This window comes from Hemitrygon akajei, chromosome 8 (genome assembly GCF_048418815.1).
Source record: "Hemitrygon akajei chromosome 8, sHemAka1.3, whole genome shotgun sequence".
NCBI classification, from domain to species: Eukaryota; Metazoa; Chordata; class Chondrichthyes; order Myliobatiformes; family Dasyatidae; genus Hemitrygon; species Hemitrygon akajei.
In genome coordinates, this window is record NC_133131.1 from 24455944 (window position 1) to 24476398 (window position 20455).

The 20455-nt window shown below is 38.9% G+C and overlaps 1 protein-coding gene across 1 annotated transcript in view; it reads left to right on the top strand.

Annotated features, from left to right (window-relative positions):
- The window catches only part of LOC140731730 (stromal cell-derived factor 2-like), a 44817-nt gene that overhangs the window by 9531 nt on the left and 14831 nt on the right, over window positions 1-20455 (top strand). The window contains exon 2 of the mRNA XM_073053457.1: window positions 10415-10611. Within this exon, the coding sequence (XP_072909558.1) occupies window positions 10415-10611 (197 nt within the window). The remainder of the gene's footprint in view (window positions 1-10414; window positions 10612-20455) is intronic.

A 20455-nucleotide genomic window follows, 5' to 3' on the forward strand; every position in this document is an offset into this window, starting at 1 on the left:
TAAGGTAGGATTACAGCATAGCTTACCTGTGAAGGGTATTTCTTTATTGTTAGGTAATGACTTGGCAGGTGGACAAGTTTTTCCTGAAGTGCATTTGACAATGGAGTCAGAGGAACCAGAGGTGAATTCTAACACAGATTTTTCTTGTGTTGTGACTAGAGCTATGGCTAAAAAAATTGATGTGCAGAATGAGGTTGTTACTCATGACTGTTCAACTCAGGATTTGAGTTTTGAGGATGTGTCAGAAACTTTCTTACCTTCGTTGTTTGAACAAGGTTCTGGGAGTAAGTCTGACTATGAAGATTTATCTCTGTCTCGGAAGGAGATGATAGCAGAGCAGAATAGAGATCCTGAGATTATAAAATTAAGGGAACAAGCTTTACTAGGTAGTGAAATTGAGAAGGTGTCAGTAGGATATTACTTGGAAAAAGGAGTGTTGATGAGGAAGTGGAGGTCGCCTACAATTCCTGCAAGTGAGGAATGGAATGTTGTTTATCAGGTAGTTGTTCCTAAAGTTTATCGGAATGAGATTTTGACTTTAGCTCATAGTGTGCCTTTAGGTGGACATCAAGGGGTAAGGAAAACTGTGGACAAGATTTTAAAACATTTTTACTGGCCTGGTTTAAGAAAAGATGTGGCGATGTTTTGTAAGACGTGCCATACTTGTCAAATTGTGGGTAAACCAAATCAGGTTACACCAGTAGCTCCATTACAACCTATTCCAGCATTTGGTGAACCGTTTTCTAAAGTTATTGTAGATTGTGTTGGTCCATTACCAAAGACAAAAACTGGTTATCAGTATTTGTTGACTATCATGTGTACTTCGTCTAGGTTTCCAGAGGCAGTACCACTTAGGAATATAAAAGCTAAAACTGTGACGAAGGCTCTTATAAAATTCTTTACTTATTTTGGATTGCCTAAGGAAATACAAACTGATCAAGGTAGTAATTTTATGTCTGGATTGTTTCAACAGATAGTTTATAAATTGGGAGCTAAGCAAATTACTTCGTCTGCGTACCATCCAGAATCGTAAGGTGCTTTGGAGAGGTTTCATTCTACTCTTAAGAATATGATTAGGACATATTGTGTGGAGAATGAAGGTGACTGGGATGAGAGTATAAACTTACTTTTATTTGCAGTAAGGGAATCGGTACAGGAATCTTTAGGGTTTAGTCCATTTGAACTTGTGTTTGGACATAGAGTTAGAGGACCTTTAGCTTTATTGAAGGAACAGTGGATTAGTAAGGAAGTGCATACTAATTTGTTGGACTATGTTTTGAAATTTAAGGACAGGTTACATAAAGCTTGTAGCTTAGCCAAGGAAAATTTGAAGTTGGCTCAGGAGAAAATGAAGACTTGGTATGATAAGGAAGCTAGGATGAGGATGTTTAAGCCTGGAGATAAGGTGTTGGTTTTTTTCCCAGTGCAGACAAATCCTTTACAAGCTAGATTTCATGGACCTTATGAAATTGTGTCTAGAGTTAATGATGTGGATTACGTAATAAAAACTCCAGATCGTAGAAGGTCAACACAACTTTGCCACATAAATATGATTAAACCATATTTTGAGAACAATCTGATACTGTGACTGTTGTGGTTAGTGAGAATGAGTTTGATTTAACTGGGAACATGATAGATGATTCATCTGACTTTCATTCTAAATCTAACATTGTTTCTGTTAGGTTACCTAATTCGACTATTTTGGAAAATATGGATGAGAAATTAGCACATTTACAGCTAGAGCAGAAACAACAGATGAAGGAATTGATTTTTAAGTATAAGGATTTGTTTCCAGATGTTCTGAGAAGGACTACTATAGCTTCACATGATGTAGATGTTGGAGATGCCAAACCTATTAAACAACATCCATATAGGATGAACATGGAAAAATGTGAACTTGCTGAGAAAGAAATTGAATACATGTTAGAGAATGATATTATCAGACATTCTAACTCGAATTGGAGTTCGCCATGTGTAATGGTGCCAAAACCTGATGGTAGTATTAGGTTTTGTACGGACTATAGGAAGGTGAATGCTGTAACGAAAACAGATGCATATCCAATTCCTAGAGTAGATGATTGTGTAGATAAGGTTGGAAAAGCAAAGTTCCTTACAAAGATTGATTTATTGAAAGGGTATTGGTGTGTTCCATTAACGGACAGAGGTAGAGAGATTTCTGCATTTGTAACTCCATCTGGGTTATATGAGTATAATGTTCTTCCATTTGGGATGAAGAATGCCCCAGGTACTTTTCAGAGGATGATTAATTCTGTGATTCAGGGTTTGAAAGATACTGATGCTTATATTGATGATTTAGTGACAGGAAATGATACTTGGGAAGCACACATTATTGCGGTGGAGAAATTGTTTGAAAAGCTTTCAAAAGCTAACTTGACTATTAATTTAGCCAAGAGTGAATTTGGACATGCTACTGTGACTTACCTTGGTTATGTTGTGGGTCAAGGTAAGGTAGCTCCTGTTCAGGCAAAAGTTCAGGCAATTTTAGACATTCCCACTCCAACGGGGAAAAAAACTCTCAGAAGGTTTTTGGGAATGGTAGGATATTATCGAAAATTTTGTAAGAATTTTGCTAATGTTGCCCTTCCATTAACTAACCTTCTGCAGAAGAATGTAAAGTTTGTGTGGACAGTGTTTTGTCAGGAAGCATTTGAAAAATTGAAAACAATGATATGTGAACAACCTGTGCTTAAGGCACCTGACTTTGAAAAACCTTTTTCATTAGCTGTAGATGCTAGTGATGAAGCTGCGGGAGCAGTATTGATGCAAAGGAATGAGGGTGATGAGGTTGATCATCCAGTAGCTTACTTTTCTAAGAAATTTAATAAGCATCAAAGAAACTATTCAACAATAGAGAAAGAATTATTATCTCTTGTTTTGGCTTTGGAATATTTTGAGGTATATGTTGGTACAACTCAAAAACCACTTATTGTTTACACTGATCATAATCCGTTAGTTTTTCTGAGTAAGATGAAAAACAAAAACAGAAGATTGTTAAATTGGAGTTTGATGTTACAAGAGTACAATATTGTGATAACTCATATTAAAGGTAAAGATAATGTGGTTGCTGATTGTCTATCTCGATATTGAATGTACAATGTTTTTTTTTGGAGTGGTTTTTTTTTATTGTAACACTCCTACTGTATTGTATATTGTGTATGTTATATGATTTATACATTTGTTTTTTTTTCTTGTAAGTAATTGTTAAAAATTTTTGTTCTTGATAGACCAAAAATGTTTTTTTTGGAGGGAGGTGTTACGTACCCGTGACACGTGACAGTGGTACCCTTGTCACGTGACTGGGGTTGAAGTTATACTGGACATGAGGTAATGGTGGAGTGATGTCATTTTCCCGCCAGTAGAGGTCATGTGACAGGTTTTTTCTACAGGGTATAAAAGGAAGACCCACCCTGTCAGGTGGGGCAGTTCGTGGCTGGATTTGCCAAGATGACTTCATATCACTGTGTGATTTAATGTGATGACGCAGTTTAGTTAAAAATGAAGTTTTATATGATGCCTAAAGTTTAAAAGGTCAGAGCCAACGGTTTCTTTGCTAATGGAGAGTGAAGTTTGGAAGACAAATCGAGAAGAATCGATTTTCGACGATGGATTGACTTCGACCTTGTGTGATCCTCATTCGGAAGGATTTCGTTTACTATTCTCACGATAGTCTCCGCTGGAAAAGGTGGGAGATTGAGAATATTGTGGAAGGAAGGTCAGTCACTTTAAGTTGTTATATTTAATAAAATTCGACGTGGGAGTTCGACGCTGGGAATCGAAGGACATCGACGTGGAAGAGAATTTACCTCGTTTTAAAAAGTCTCTCCTTTTAAAAGTACCGTGAGCTTTTGAACTGTCGGCATATCACTTTTAAGAACTGAGTTCTTTTCAATACCGCTTTAAAGACTGTTTGGGACTGCAACGCTATTAAGGACTGTCTGAGCAGCTGCCAGCAGCTGAGCTCGGATCATTGTTTGGGTTTGTTTACATTTGAAGGGGGTTTGTTATCAGTGTTTAATAAATGTGTTATTTGTTATAAAACCCTTCGTCTAACTCATCTATAATTATTGTTGCCTGAATACGTAACAAAAGGTGTAATGAAAGTGCTTTTTGATCGTGGATTCAGACCTTCTCTTCGAAATCCAGCTGATCTTCGAATTACGCTTGCTACTGGAGAATATAAGTGGTTTAAATCAGTGAAGGAGGCTGAGTTGTTTGTTGGAAATCTTCCAGCCATCTTGTCTTCTTCGGAACCGGTCTGACCTTCTAAAATGGTTGATAAGTACTTTTCGAAGTAAAGTTCTTTTTTCCGAACTCAGACTTTACTTGAATAATTCCGACATTAACTATTGAGATTCTAAGGGCTCTAGTTAATCTCTTCCTGGACTTGGTGCGTTTTTCCTAAATAGATGATTTAAGTTTAATGTTTCCCTGCGGACTTTTAGATTTTACCTGTGTAATTTATTTTACTTCTGTATAACTTTATCTATAGTGAACTACAATTGATCTTAATTTGTTTTGGAGGCTTAGAGTTTTTTACTAAAGGCCTCCCTGTTGGTTGATTTATAGTATAAAATTTGCTTTTTTTCTGTAAACGGCTGATAAGTACTCTCTTTAAATTTATAATTTCACCCTTCCCCCCCTTTTGTAAATTTTTTTCTTTCAATCTTTCATAGTTTCTCGCGCATAGTTTTAGTTTTCTTTTCTGATTTTTTTTGTATTAAGTTTTATACCTTTTCTGTTGAAGTTGTTCCTATTTGTAATTTTGCTCTCTAGTGCATAAATTAGCTATTATTTGCTATATTATATATACGGAACCTTTGTTAATGATACGGAACTGGAAGTCATTTTTGGGTTAATATTTTTTGTAGAGCTAGCTGCTTTTTTGGGTAGCCATCTAGTTTTGGGTTGCGAGGATGGGGTGGATTCTCCAGTTCCAACACTACTCACTGTTTTTTTTGTTTTCCCTTGTTATTCAGGACATGTCTCTATCCTGATTCTATTGATTTATGTTTACATTTTTGCTCCCAGACTGTTATTGTACTCTTTGATTTTTTTATATGCCTGCTACCTTCTATGCACTAACAATTGATAATGGTTAATACACTTAAATTTGTGAGCTGGAATGTAAAGGGATTGAATCATCCTGTTAAAAGAAGGAAGGTCTTCTCTCATATTAAACAACTCAAAGCTGACATTGCTTTCCTTCAAGAAACTCATATTCGTAGTTTTGATAATTCTTGGCTTTTGTCAAAGTGGGTGGGTCAGCATTTTCATTCATCCTTTGCCGCCAAAGCTTGGGGGGGGGGGGTTTCCATCCTTATTAATTCAAATATTCCTTTTGAACTCCATAATAAGATATCTGATACAAATGGCCGTTTTATTATCGTTTCTGGTAAATTATATAATACTAAAGTTGTACTAGTAAACCTTTATGCTCCCAATTTTGATGATGTTAATTTTTTTGAACATTTTTTTCTCCTCACTACCAGATTTAAATTCATATTCTCTTATACTGGGTGGCGACTTTAATTGTTGGTTAGATCCTAATTTGGATCGATCGTCCTCTGTTACTAGATCACCTACTAAATCTGCTTTAGCTATTCACTCTTTTCTTTCTAATTATGGTATCTCAGATATATGGCGTTTCCTTTGTCCTACTGAGAGAGATTATTCTTTTTTTCACATGTTCACCATACCTTTACTAGAATTGACTATTTTTTACTTGATAATCAATTTATTCCATTTGTCTATTCTTGTGATTATCCAAGTATACTGATTTCTGATCATGCCCCAATTACTTTGTCTTTAAACTTTCCTGGTCTCCCTCAGAGGAATAAACACTGGCGTTTTAATTCAACTTTATTATCGGATGATGATTTTCTAAAATTTATTAAGGATCAGATAACTTTTTATTTTAACACCAATACATCATCTGAAATGTGATCCCAGATTGTCTGGGATGCCATGAAAGCATATTTGAGGGGTCAAATAATCTCTTATACAGCAAATAATAGAAAGTCCCGTATAGATCGATTAGGCCTAATTAATCAGATTAAAGAATTAGATCAATTGTATGCTCAAACTAAGAATCCTGAATTATACAAGAAGTGTGTAGAACTTCAAACTAAATTTAATCTTCTGTCTACTCTACCTGTTGAACGCCAACTTCTTGAAAGTAAGAGTCGCTTTTATATTCATGGTGACAAATCTGGTAAATTTTTAGTTAATCAGCTGAGGCATTCTAAAGCTAAACAACATATTACAAAGATCCGGAAGGAGAATGGGGATTTTACATCGGATCACTTAGAAATCAATGACCTATTTAAAAATTTTTACTCTCGGCTTTATTCCTCTGAATCTCTGAATGAGAATATTTCTGTTGATCTTTTCTTAAATAATCTGAATATTCCTTCGCTTTCATCTGATTTTAAAGCCAAACTTAATGAGCCTATATCATCAGAAGAAATATCTTTTGCAATTTCTACATTGTCTTCAGGAAAATCTCCTGGACCTGATGGGTTCCCTGTAGAATTTTATAAATTATTCTCTTCACTTCTTTCTCTCAGTTACTCTCAGTACTATCGGACTCGTTTAATTATGGTAAATTGCCACCCTCTTTTAATGAGGCATCTATTATTCTTTTATTAAAAAAGGGTAAAGTCCCAACAGAGTGTTCCTCGTACAGGCCAATTTCTTTGCTTAATGTTGATGTTAAAATCTTGGCCAGAGTTTTGGCTCATAGATTAGAAACTGTTATTCCCTCTATTATTTCTGATGATCAAACTGGTTTTATTAAAAACCGTCTTCCTTTTTTAAAAATTCGGCGTTTATTTAACATTTTATATTCACCTTCAACTGGGATTCCTGAATGTGTTATTTCTCTTGATGCAGAGAAAGCATTTGATCGTATAGAGTGGAACTACCTCTTTGCAGTTTTAGAAAAATTTGGCTTTGGTCAAAGTTTTATCTCTTGGATCAAATTGCTGTATCTGTGTCCTACCGCCTCTGTTTTGACTAATTTTCAGCAATCCCAATTATTTAACCTCAAACGTGGCACCCATCAAGGATGCCCTTTAAGTCCCTTTCTCTTTGATTTGGCTATAGAACCTCTGGCGATAGCATTCTGAAGCTGTCCTGAACTGACCAGGATCTGGAGGAGGGGTGTTGAGCATAAAGTTTCTCTTTATGCTGATGATTTATTACTTTTTCTTTCATATCCGTCCACATCCTTACCTCCAATGTTTTCACTTCTTGATCAGTTTAGCCAGTTTTCTGGCTATAAACTTAATTTACATAAGAGTGAACTTTTCCTAATTAATAAAGAAGCACAAGAATTAGCATTTCGTGACCTTCCTTTTAAAGTACCGTAGATTCCGGACTACAGAGCGCACCTGATTAAAAGCCGCTGGCTCTAATTTTAGAAATAAAATCAATTTTTTAATTGTAAAGGCCGCATCGGATTTTAGGCCGCACCGGATTTTCGGCCGCAGGTGTCCCACGTTGTAATATGAGATATTTACACAGAAAGATATTACACGTGAGGATTTTTTTAACTTTTAATTAAATCCATATGGTAACAAAAACAAATACATATTGCAAATGCTTTTTTTCGAACCGTGCCCGTACGCGGCTACTTTTAAATATACGTTGCGTATACTTCTTTACTGAACAACATTCCAATATCTCCTAACAACTGGTAAAAAAATATATATATATTGCAGCCTACCAGGAAAAGTTATTGATCACCTTTAACTTAAAAGCAGAGTTCGCTCAGATCCAAAGCCGCTCGCGTAATGCGCTCCCCCCCTCCTTTCCGTTTATCGCAAACCGGCATTTTCCCACAAGACACCGCGAAACCGGGTGTGACGTCATAGCATCCCGCGATGTAGTACAGAAAACAAATATAGTTTAAACTAAGTAGGCAGCACAATGCTTCGAGTGTTTTCCATGTTGATGAGGGTGAGTACAAATGACTGATTTACAATAATTTAATTGTGAAAGTGCGCTTGATTTATCGTACAATTTCATTGGACCTCTGTGAACTACTCATCAATTTTATTGGTCTACTGTTATGAGGCAAAATGTTTACGAGGTGGCATGAAAAAAATCATGCATTAGCCGCTTCGGATTATTGGCCGCAAAGTTCAAAGCTGTTCAAAATGTGGGAAAAAAGTAGCGACTTAAAATCCGGAATCTACGGTAGTTCATAATCAATTTACTTACCTTGGGATTACAGTTACAAGGAAGTTTAAAGATCTTTTTCGTGAAAATTTTGCCAATCTTTTATATACTACAAAACAGAGTCTGTCACAATGGTCACCTCTATCTATTTCCTTGGTAGGTCGTATTAATGTTGTTAAAATGTATGTTCTCCCTAAATTTTTATATTTATTTCAATCTATCCCAATTTTTATTCCTAAAATCTTTTTTGATTCCTTAGACTATTATTTTGTCATATCTGTGGAAGAATAAGCGTTCTAGAATTAATAAAGTTTATCTTCAAAAATCTAAAAAAGAGGGTGGCATGGCCTTACCTAACTTTCGTTTATATTATTGGGCAGCTAACATACGTTGCACTACCTTTTTGTCTTTTTTTCATAGCCAACCCGAGTTCCCTAATTGGGTGGCAATGGAGTTGAATTCCACTAAAGATTTATCTATTTCTGGACTTCTTGGCTCTGCACTCCCTAGTAGTTTGTCTAGACTAATTGTTAATCCTCTTGTCAGACACACTTTGCGAATATGGGCTCAGTTTAGGAAATTTTATGTTTTTTCCCTTTCTAGTCCTATCTTACTTAATCACCTTTTTTTACCTACTATGTATGATTCAACATTCTATGATTGGTATAGGAAGGGCATTAGACATTTTGAAGATCTTTTTATCGACAGTCGCTTCGCATCTTTTCAACAGCTCTCTGCTAAGTTCAATCTGCCTAATGCCCATTTTTTTAGATATCTCCAAATTAGACACTTTATTAATCCTTTAATTCCTAACTTTCCTGAAATGCCCGAGAAAAATGTTATGGATTTCTTTCTTTCTATTAATCCACTGGGTAAAGGTTTAATATCATTTATTTGTGATAAATTAGCATTTTTACGGCGTGCCCCTGTGGATAAAATTAGAATGGCTTGGGAGCATGATTTAAATATCTCTTTATCTGATGAGATTTGGGACTCGATTCTCAAATCGGTTAATTCAACCTCTCTTTGTGCTCGCCATTGCCTTTTACAGTTTAAGATTGTTCATAGAGCCCATATGTCTAAATCTAAATTATCTCGATTTTACCCTAATATTAGTCCTCTTTGTGATAAATGCAAAAGGGGCGAGGCTTCTCTTATTCATATGTACTGGTCTTGTCCTAGTTTAGAGAAATTTCGGAAAGATGTTTTTATAACTTTATCCTGTATTCTGAATCACCACTTAGAACCTAACCCTTTAATTGCTGTTTGGTTTTTTGGGTGAGACAGATATACGTTTGAGTTCGACTAAGTGTTGAATATTATCTTTTGCTTCTCTCCTGGCTAGACGTCTAATCCTCCTTAGATGGAGAGATGTTGCCCCGCCCACGCATGCTCAATGGTTTAATGATATTATGTCCTGTTTAGACCTTGAAAAAATTCATTATTCAATTCTTGAATAAAGTTTCATAAGGTCTGGGGACCTTTTATTGAGTACTTTCATAACCTTCCTCTTAATTAAGGTTTTTTTTTTCAGTCCCTTACTTTCAGCTTTTTTTTGGTAGTAGGCGTTATTATCTACTGTTTTCAAGTGTATTTACAGTTTTGGGGGTTTGAATGTCCTGATTTATATTCTCTATATTGTGCTGTGGTTGGTCTGGAGTTTTTTTTTGTTGTGGGGCTTGGGGAGGATACTAACTTTACATGACTTCAATTTGGGTGCTTTCTCAATTATCTTTTTTGTATTATATTATTATTGTATGTTTATTTTTACACTGTATTCATTTTTTTATTTTGGTTTGGGTTTTTTTATTTGCAGTGTTGTAGAAAATGCATAAAAAACAATAAAAAAACAGACGGTAACAAAAGCATTAATAATTTTTAATTTATTTTGATTAGGCAACTGGTTTCTTGCACTGGAATTGATTATTTTTTATATATAACAAATTGTTACTTTTATCAAGAGTAGATAAAATGTTCTGGAAAACGGACAATTCCACTGAAGCTGTGAGCAATATTTAGTTCATGATGAGTTTAAGAGCAAGGGAAAATTTCAAGTGATGGTGGTAAACATACCAGCATTAATAAAGTTCTAATCTATAGAATTTTATTGGAATCTTTTTTTCCCCACAGTTTTCAAATAACTAAAAAGTTTGTTTCCTCACTTAAGCTAATATTGAAAGCTGCTCCTAGACGCATTTTGCTTTTGTTTCAGGAAGTGGGCAACAATCTGTCACTGGAGTAACTGATGCAGACGACAGCAATAGTTATTGGAGGATACGTGGAAAAAGTGACATTGTTTGCCAACGTGGAAATCCAATAAAATGTGGTGAGACTATTCGACTGACCCACGTCAACACAGGCCGTAACTTGCACAGCCATTACTTTACTTCACCATTGTCGGGAAATCAGGTGTGTTGACTGAACTGGTATTTGATAATGTTGGCACCTGCTTGTTAATTGCCAAGCTGAAAAATTGTAAGTTAGCACCAGCTGTTTGCAGAATTAGTTTGGAAATGTTAAATCAATCAAACCAGAATTAACTCTAAAGAAGTCAGCATTCTGTCAACTTTTATGTCTCAGTGAATGTTAACATTGAGGTTCATATTAACGTTGCTGTTTTAAAGTAATGTATCTCTGCTGCTGCATATTCTTAAAATCATACCCATAGTTCCTGGGGGGGGCGGGAAGCATTGATGTGTGGTGCCAAGAGGACTGGAATGGGTATAGGAATGTGCAGAATGTAGAACTAACTTGGATCTCTTTATTATCAATTTTCAATTGACACCTGAAGTTTGCCTAAATATAATAGACCATTTTGAATTCTAGAATTAATGAAGCCACTCTGTTATTTCTTTAAACCTCTGGTTTAATTTGATCATCTAGTGTAAATAGTTTTTAACAATTTTCAATTGTCTTCATTGTATTAAACTTTACAGAGAAAGCACGTTTTCATTTTGTTGTGGCACAAAACGATGTAAATTGTAGGCACTGCGTGTACAGTATGCACCCTTAATATAAATTGATAGGTGGTCTATATACTGAGCAATTTCCTTTGTATTAGATCCAAATGGACTGGAAGAAAAATTGATATGTTACGCAGAACAGAAGCATGAATTTACTGGCATTTCAGATACACAGTTAAGATATTCAGTTAGACATGACACAATAAATACCTACATCAAGGAATCATTTAGTTTCTTTTACAGTCCCTGTCAAGCTGTATCAGGTCTTTGCATATTTACTGGCATTCAGTTTCTGCCACCAAGTGGTGATTTGAGAGTAACACATGCAGTAGAAATTGTGAAGTTTTTCTTCTAAAACTCTAACCCCATATCAGTGTGTTTGGAAATCCCAGCAGCTGGTACACCAAGTCCTTGTTATTCAAAGTGTGTGCAATAGGAATGTTGCCAGAGTTGGGAATGACAGGAGTTGAAATGAGGGCCAGGCTAGGGTCTGGAATACTCACTGTTTCAGCATGTTTTGACAAGTTGGAGTTCATTGGGCTCACTGCAAAATTTATTATTCTATTGTGTAGCATGCATTTCATTTTGATTTGATGTGTGGAAGGTTAACAAGGGTAACAGAATAGTCTGGAAAACCAAATGTAATAAAATCATAGCAACACACAAAATTCTGGAGGAACTCAGCAGGTCAGGCAGCATCAGTGGAAATGCATAAACTGTTGGTGTTTCGGGACGAGACCCTTCTTCAGCACTGGGTCAGTCAATGCTCATGTAATACAACCATGGCTGGCAACGGATCGTATAAAATCCCTCTTTCTGCATCACTGGACCTTTTCCAGTCCACTTACCGCTCTTACTGGGTGTACTGATGATGTCATAGCCTCGGCCCTCCATTCCATTCTGTCCCACATAAAGAACAATGCATTATATGCCAGGTTGTTGTTAATCGACTTCATCTTGGCGTTTAAAATGGTCATCTCTCGGAGGCTGTGGGTAAACTGTCCTCGTTGGGCCTCAACACCCTCTCTGACTGGATTTTGGCTTTCTTGATGGAAAGACCCCAGTCAGTCTGAGTTGGCAGCAACATCTCAAGCTTCTCAAGCTCACTGTTGTTCACACTGCTGACTCACAACCCTGCATGGCCAGATCCAGCTCAAACCACACATCATTGTTCAACAGTGGTTAGCCTCATCAACAATAATGTTCAAAGCACATTTATTATCAAACCATGTAAATAATATACAGCCTTGAGGTTTGTCTCCTTACAGGCAGCCACAAAATAAAGAAACCTAATAGAACCCATTTAAAAAAAGACTGTGGAACACCCAATCTGCAAGGAAAGAAACAAATCACGCAAGCAATAAAAATAAGCAAATAACAATCAGAACTAAAGTTCATGAAAGTAAGTCCACAGCCATGGAGCCAGTCACCACTACAGCTGATCCAGTCCACGACCTCAGTTCAACCCACTAGTTACAGGCCACAGTCTCAGTTCAATGCAGAGATAAGTAAACCTCGCAAAACAGCAAGCTGAACACTGGTCCATACCTCTCTTTTGGTCCCAACATCCTGACTTTTTCAGTCTGGCCCAGCGCTTAAATTGGCTAAACCTCAGGTCATTCCTCGCTTTCGGACCTGGGCCCTGCCGCTTCGATATGCACGGGCCTGGTCCCGTCTCCTTAATTCGGCCCATACCTGACCTTTCCAATCTGGCTTGACACTTAAATCAGCCAAACAGTGGGTTGTTCTTCACTCTCAGGCCTTGCTCTGCCATCTCGACTCTGCTTTGCCTCAATTCTGTTACATCAAATTGCCTTGGAGTCTGCTTCACGAATAGCCAAACATTGGCTCATTTCCCAGTCTTGGGCTTGGGCACTGTCACCTTAATTCGGCCTGTACCCACCATGTTGCAACCATCCTGTACCTTCGAGACTTCAACTCACACTGCAAAAATGCCAGGTCGTACAGGTTGTTCAAAACCTCAGCTCTGAAAGGGAAGTTACAGGCGGTGATCGTTTCCAAGAAAAAGTGTGATTAATACTGTAAGTAATAGTTTTGTTTGCTGCTAGCAAGTCATCGCTGTGCTTCACAAGTCCATCTTAAATAAGAGGGATGAGCTGGCATAGAGAGAGGTAGATGGACTTGTTAAGCGGTGTGAGAAAAACAAACTGAGTCTCAAGTGAGTGGACAAGACAAAATAGATTATCTTGAACTTCAGGAAGGTGAGGTCGACTGCTCTCTATTGCATATCACTGGCCCTGCCGAGTCAGAGAGAGAGAAGAGCACAAAGTTTCTTGGTGTGCACATAATGGATGATCTAACCTGGGCCCACAACACCACCTCAATAGTCAAGAAGGCACAGCAGCATCTACACTTTCTGTGGAGTGTGAGGTGTTTGTGACCCTCCTCCCACCCATTCATACAAGGACCATGTAGAATGTCCTGTCTGGCTGAATCATTTTGTGATATGGAAGCTGCAAGGCATTGGACCACAAAACCCTATAGTGGATACTAAAAACTGCTGAGAGGATCACCAGGGTCTCCCCTTAATTGTGACATTTACTGGGAGCATTATATATGAATGACCAGAAGCATTGTTGGGACTACTCATCCCACAATTTCTTTGACCCACTACCATCAGGAAGGAGGCATAAGAGCATCAGGACTAGACTGCCAGTCTGGGTAACATCTTGCCCCAGGCTGTGAGACTAATGAATACCCTGCCACCACCAAGATCTTGAAACTAGGACAGTGAGCTATTTACTGTTCACATGTGCTGTGGACTACATGTATTTCAAATTATATTTTAATAACTTATTTGTGGTAATATTTTGTTCTGTGTTTGATGTACGTTTTTGTTAGTGCACCATGGTCTAGAGGAACATTGTTTTGTTTGCTTCTACATCTATAGTTCCTGGAGAGGGATGGGCTCCGCCAGGTTTCAGATGCCCAAGGCACGCCGTTTGATGAGCAATCACCTAAAAGATAGGTGCAAAAAGCTTGTCACGATGGCACCCCGACGACTCCACTAGGAGTGAGGGCACGCACGCGCATGCAGACACACACACACACACACCCCCCCCCCCCCTATAGTCAGGTGATAATAAACTTGAACTTGAACCATAGTCCCAAGGGTGCCAGATAATTGTTTTATAATAACATTATTTTTTCATCTACTGACTTGTCTTTGAACTTCCATCCACCTTTTTCTTTGGTAATTCAGGTTAATAGTTTATCATCTAAATTTACTAGAGAATTTTTCATGCTTGATGATTTGAATTTGAATCTGTGATAATGTACAGTAGATTTTGGTTTATTGGGACACATCAGGAGCAGTACGTTTTGGCCAAGTTATGCAGCTGCCCAATTAGCCGAAGTTTCATGGAAATAGTTAAAAGGTATAAAAAAGACAAACTACAGTTTAATTGAATAACAAGTTATGTATTTAAATGAAATATAGAACAAATTACCACACTACCAATACCTCTAATGTACTATGAAACTCTAGTAGTTCCTAATAGTTATGGTCAGAGGAATTCAACTGCCGTGTACTATTGATTGACTGGAAATGAACAAAATCAGCTCAGACACCTAGTGCAGAGAATAGCCTGCCATCATGCAATTTTTTAGACGACTACTTCTTCCAAATCTTGATTTTTATTGTAATAATTCAAGATGATTGTCAATAACTTTGTAATTCATAATTTTCTGAAGTAGTGAAATGGTTCCATTTTTACTCCCAGCTCTTTCTGGCATCTCCAAGCCTGAATGCTTGAAACTGCAGTGAGCAAAACCATTCCAAATTGTCTTGCTACTTAATTATCACCAACTATCAGTGACAAAAATCTCTGCTTTTTGAGCACAAACACACACAACTGAGGGTATTTAAAAACTAATTGCTCTAAGCATGGTGTAGTATTTTATGACCATGCAAGTGCATGCAACCATCACTAGTTTGAAACTGGCAACAGTTTCCTATCCCAATTAAGTGACATAGTGTCCAAAATAAACAAAGGGAGTCCCAGTTATTTTCTCCATTTAGTTTTTGTTCTTCAAGAGTTGTTCCAAATAAACAGCTACCCTGATTAACCGATGGCCCAATTAACTGGAATTCGTTGTGTGTATATGTGTGTTATTTATTAGCAGGTAAGACAGTATTTATGGACAGGAATAAATAATCGACATTTTGGGCTGAGACCCTTAATGAGATCTGATGAAGGCAACTGTACTAAATTTACTGTAGTTTCACATAGATATAAAGACTATAGACACTGGAAATCTGGAGTAGCACCCAAAATACTGGAAGAACTTTGCAGGTTAGGCAGCATCTGTGGATGGAAATGTACAGTGGTTGTTTCAGGCTGTGACCCTTTATCAGGACTAGAAAGGAAAAGGGCAGAAGCCAGAATAAAAGGGTGGGGAGAAGGGGAAGGAGTGCAAGCTCATGGGTGATAAAAGTATCCTGGTGATGGGGGTGTGGGAATGACGTAGGAAGCTTCCTTTACTGCCAAGTTCGGGCTAGATGTAGATTAAAGGAGTAACACCTTATATTTCAAATTGATTGTCTCCAACCTGATGGCAGCAACATTGATTTCTGTAACTTCCTGTAACCACTCTCCTCTGTCCCCCTTTTTCCCCTTATCCCTCCAGCTACATTACCCCTTCCCTCCCTCACCCTCATGATCTGCCCTTCACCCACACCTTCCTTCCTTTGGTTCCCCATTTTCTTGCATTTATTCCATGGTCTATCGTCTTATTGGGTCCCATCTTGTTCATTCTTTTCCTCTTCCACTTGTCAGCCTCCCAGCTTCTCACATTATTCCCACTCTTACCACTCCTCTTTCTCCCCCCCCCACCCCCAGTCCTACCTATCTTCCTCTGCTTTCCTCTTCAGGGCCAACAGATGTACTTTTGTCAGTGTGTCAAGGTGGTATGCAGTCTAATAGTGAGCGATTGTCATGGGCATTTCTTTTGCGATCGCAAGGCCATGTTAGACTTTGGTAATGTAAAATGCTGCAAGTCCATTTCCCTTGTTTATTGGCAAGACCGGTGGCAGGAGAGCTCACTGGCCTCGGTTGTAGTGAGGACTAGGCCTCGAGCTGCGGGCTTGACTGTTACAGCAGTCCAGGAGAGGAATCGCCAGAAACAGTGCAGCGCGGCTGGGTTGGGAGATCTCCCCTTCTGTCAGTGCTGCCCTCCAGTGTTCATTCGGTGGAAGACTAGCTCAATTGTATGCTTTCTACCCTTTCTTTCAAGTCCTGCTGAAGGATTTTGGCCTGAAATATTGACTGTTCATTTCCTTCCGTAGATGCTGCCTGACCTGCTGACTTCCTCTAGCATTTTTGTCTGTTTCTGTAGTTTCCTATTGTTAGTTGAAACAACAAAGTCTTAGAAGCTTCAGTTCATTGCACCTTCTGTGAACTTAAATCTCGTTCCTGAGGGACTAGATTTGGTATCACATTATGCAAGCTAGATGCTGGTGTTCAGTTGGATTTCCAATTTGTAGACAAGTTTTGGAATTCATTGGAATTTTGAATTTAGAGTATATGTTTTAAAGCTTTGTTCTTTTGGCAAATGCTTGAATTTGCTTTAGTTTACTGCATCTGAAATGATGGGTTCAGTAAGGTTAACATTCACGCCTTGTGTTTAAGTCTTTTTTCCCTCAACTTGTGTGGACATTGTACTTTCTGATATATTGCTACACCGTTACTTACTATATAAGAAACTCATCAGGACCATATTAGCTATTAATCTGTGAGTACTGTATGTCGCAAAAAGCATAGTTTTGCGCAGCATTATATATTGAATTCAGACAGTTGTATCTTTTATTCCAGTGGAATACTTCACATATATTATAACATGTACTTGATTACCCATCAATGAAAGTAATCAGAACCCACGTTAGTAGATAAGTGATGCCTGGTTATTCTTTAATGTGGCTGTTTTATTGTAAAACTCTTTTATTATCACTTTTATGTTGCTTTCTTGTAAATTTCTTGTGAATTAATTGGGATTAATTTGTACCTATTCTGCAAAGCAATCCACATGAACACAAATTAATTGAGATGTTACGAACCCCGTAACTGGGTCACTTACCAGCAAAGATAGAGAGGTCCGTTGAAGTCTGATGGTACTATTTTTAACAGTATTTATTAGTAAAAATACACAAAAATAATATCAATGTAAATATACAGATAATATACGTCGTCAATACTAAATCTAAAAGTGCGGGTATAATAATAAGAAATAGCTCTATTGTTCTCTAGGGGATGATGTATTGTCCGATGGAAATATAAAAGTCACTCAGTTCATTCGGGCTGCAGCCTTTTGGTTGTCGCTGTGTTGCACTTTGTTGGAGAGAGAGAGAAATAGTAATAGAATGGGAACAGGTACCGCTACGGGTTTTCCAACCTTTATGATCTCGATCCTTCAGGAGTCCCATTGGTGTGGCCGTCCACTTGTGGCCTCTTCTTTAGCTAAGCCGTTCTTCCGTGGTAAGGCCGCCAATTCCCAGGCAAGGGAAAAGGACGCACACGAGCCCCCCACCGGCTGTCGCTATTAAACGCTGTCACGAGATTTCTAGCGTTTCTCCTGGTGCGTCTGAAGGGGTTGTTCCCCAGACCCTCTTTTATCCTTACTCACGGGGTCTCAGATGTCAATCAGGTTGGAATGATTCAATCCCTCAACCAGCCCACTCTGGTCATCCCCTGAGGGCTTCAATGAATAGTACAGTACTCAATACACAATTCCGTCTCCAAGAGACAATGGCCATTATCCGTGGCTTTGTCTTGCTGAGGCCAGGACACATTCCAAAACCTTGTGGATTCTGTGTGTCTCTCTCATTTCCTGGGTCCCAGACCCGAATTAATAGCGATCTTGCGATTCTCAAGAAGGAGGGGGCTACTTTGTACCCTTTGGCCCCTCAGAGTTGTGGCACATTCGTAACACCCCCTTCCTTCAAAGCTTTTTTACCATCGGTAAAAATGAATTAATACAGAGTCTTACAGGAGTTCAGAATCTAACACAATGCAAAAGAGTTTTTTTTTCCACTATAGAGTAATACAGTTATACATTCCATTCAGCATCTAAACAGTTAACGATTACATTGTCACTTCCTTTAATGTCTTAACATCTTGTACCTTAATAAAGTCTTGTAGCATCAGACTCCAATTTAATAACCACCTATTTTTATTCCTTTCTTTTAGCAAACAAAAACTAAAGAGTTGTGATCTTAGCTTACGTGTATACTACAAAAGTTCATGCAAATACTAATCTTTATTGTTACTTTCAAACTTAACAGTCAATCTTCCATGGGGGTTGTCTTTATTATTCACATGCTTTGTCGAAATCCCTTAAAACCGGATCCTGTTAGTTAAAATGGCATCCCGTCAACCCTCGCCCCTTTTCCAGTTGTTATGATACCAGCCCCCTCCTTTGTGAGAATTGCAAGAGCCCTAGTGAAAGGGGGGTCAATGACCCGAGAGAGAGAGAGCAAGAGAGAGAGAGAGAGACAGGCCGAATGGACACAGGAAATGGAAAGACAGCGACGTGCTGGATACCGCATTCCACTGGGACAAAAGCTGGCGACTGGCATTGTTCTCAGGAGACACCTGGGAACTGCAGACGTGCCAACTCGCAGGGACATTGTAAAGCCCTCGGGCAAAGTGGGCTGGTTGAGAGAGATTGCATCACCTGCAACCTGATTGACACCTGAGATCCCGTGAGGCAGTATAAAGAAGGGTCTGAAAGAGGACGACCCTCAGACGCACCAAGGAGACACCAAGAAGCACGATACCGCTTCCCGTGGGAACGGGAAGCCATTTTGAAGGAAGCCACGTGCGTTAAATTCCGAATGCGGAGTTTGTGGCTAAAACCAACGGAAGATCGCTTTTAACTAACAACGGGGAAGATCGCTCCCCTGATTCCACGGATGTTTTGGGCAAGTTTTTCCGTTTATCTCTCTCTCTCTCCAACACGTGAAACCAAAAGGGAAAAGCCTGCAGACTTCAGAGTGACTCTTTATATTTCCAATTGGACTCAGTATTATACCCCCCTAGACAACTGTAGAGCTTATTTCTGATTGATTATGGTTACACCGGTGGTTTAGATTGAGTTTTGACGATTTGAATGTTTTGTATTAACCATACGTTTGTGCCCTTATTGAATAAAACGTTTGAAAATAGTAGCATCCGACTCAGCTGATCCATCTATCTTTGCTGGTAAGTTACCTGGTTACGGGGTTTACGTAACAAGTGGGGTTCTCGTCTCGGGATTTGACACCAAAAAGGGGGAGGTCAGTCAATCGGGATTGTAAGTCAAAAAAAAATAATTTGGATCTGGTACGCAGGTAGCCAGACAGAAAAACCAGCAAAGATGGACGTGTGTGAATTTATGAAAAACGCGACTGTGGCGGCGCTAGAGGTGAGCACCAAATCAGACTTGTTAAATTTGGCGAAGGGGTTAGAGGTGGAAAACGAGCAGGATCAAGCTGAGAGGCAAAGACAGCATGAAATTCGGATCAGAGAGTTAGCAGCAGCCGAGAGAGCAGCAGCGGGGAGAGAAAGAGAGAGGGAGGAGCTAAGGAGAGAGCGGTTTAATGTTAGTCGGGAGCTGAGAGTAGTACCTCCGTTCGAAGAGACGGATGTTGATAGTTATTTCTTGTTTTTTGAAACGGTGGCAGCTATGATGCCGACCCGCAGACTGGCGAGTGCGGTGGCCCCGCCCCTAGAGTCCCAAAGCTATCGCGCATGCGCGGTCACACGCAGCCTGTCCAGAAAAGCAGTGAGCAGTTTAAATCGGGCCAGCAGTAATCTGGCCAAGATGTTTTTACCGACCCTGTACCATGAGGGTTCCGAGGGTGGTAAAACAGAAAGCAGTAAAGTAAAAGGGGGTAAGGGAGAGGAAATAGCCCTGCCCTTAGTGAAGAGAAAGGTCCTAGAGGTAGGAACTAAAGTTGAGAAACGGATAAAGTTGTTAAAATGTCCAGAGTTGGACATGGTTAATCTGTCTGGTTTGGCAGAATTGTTTGAAGAAGTTCAGAGTTCTAAAGGTGTTCTCGATGGTCCCGAGAGTGAAATGAGGGCAGTCTTAGAGAGGAAGGGTATCCTTGCTGTGGAGAAGTCAGCTGAAATGGCCGAGGAGGTTGTTTCAGCTCGCAGGGTTGCGCCTTCCCCAACGGGGGGCTGCCTAGAGAGTAACTGGAAGGATCGGGGGACGTTGGAATTTGAAAAAGGTACGGGTGTTGAGAGCCTGGAAGGGGCCAATGTCCCGTTTGAGTGTGTCCAAGATGG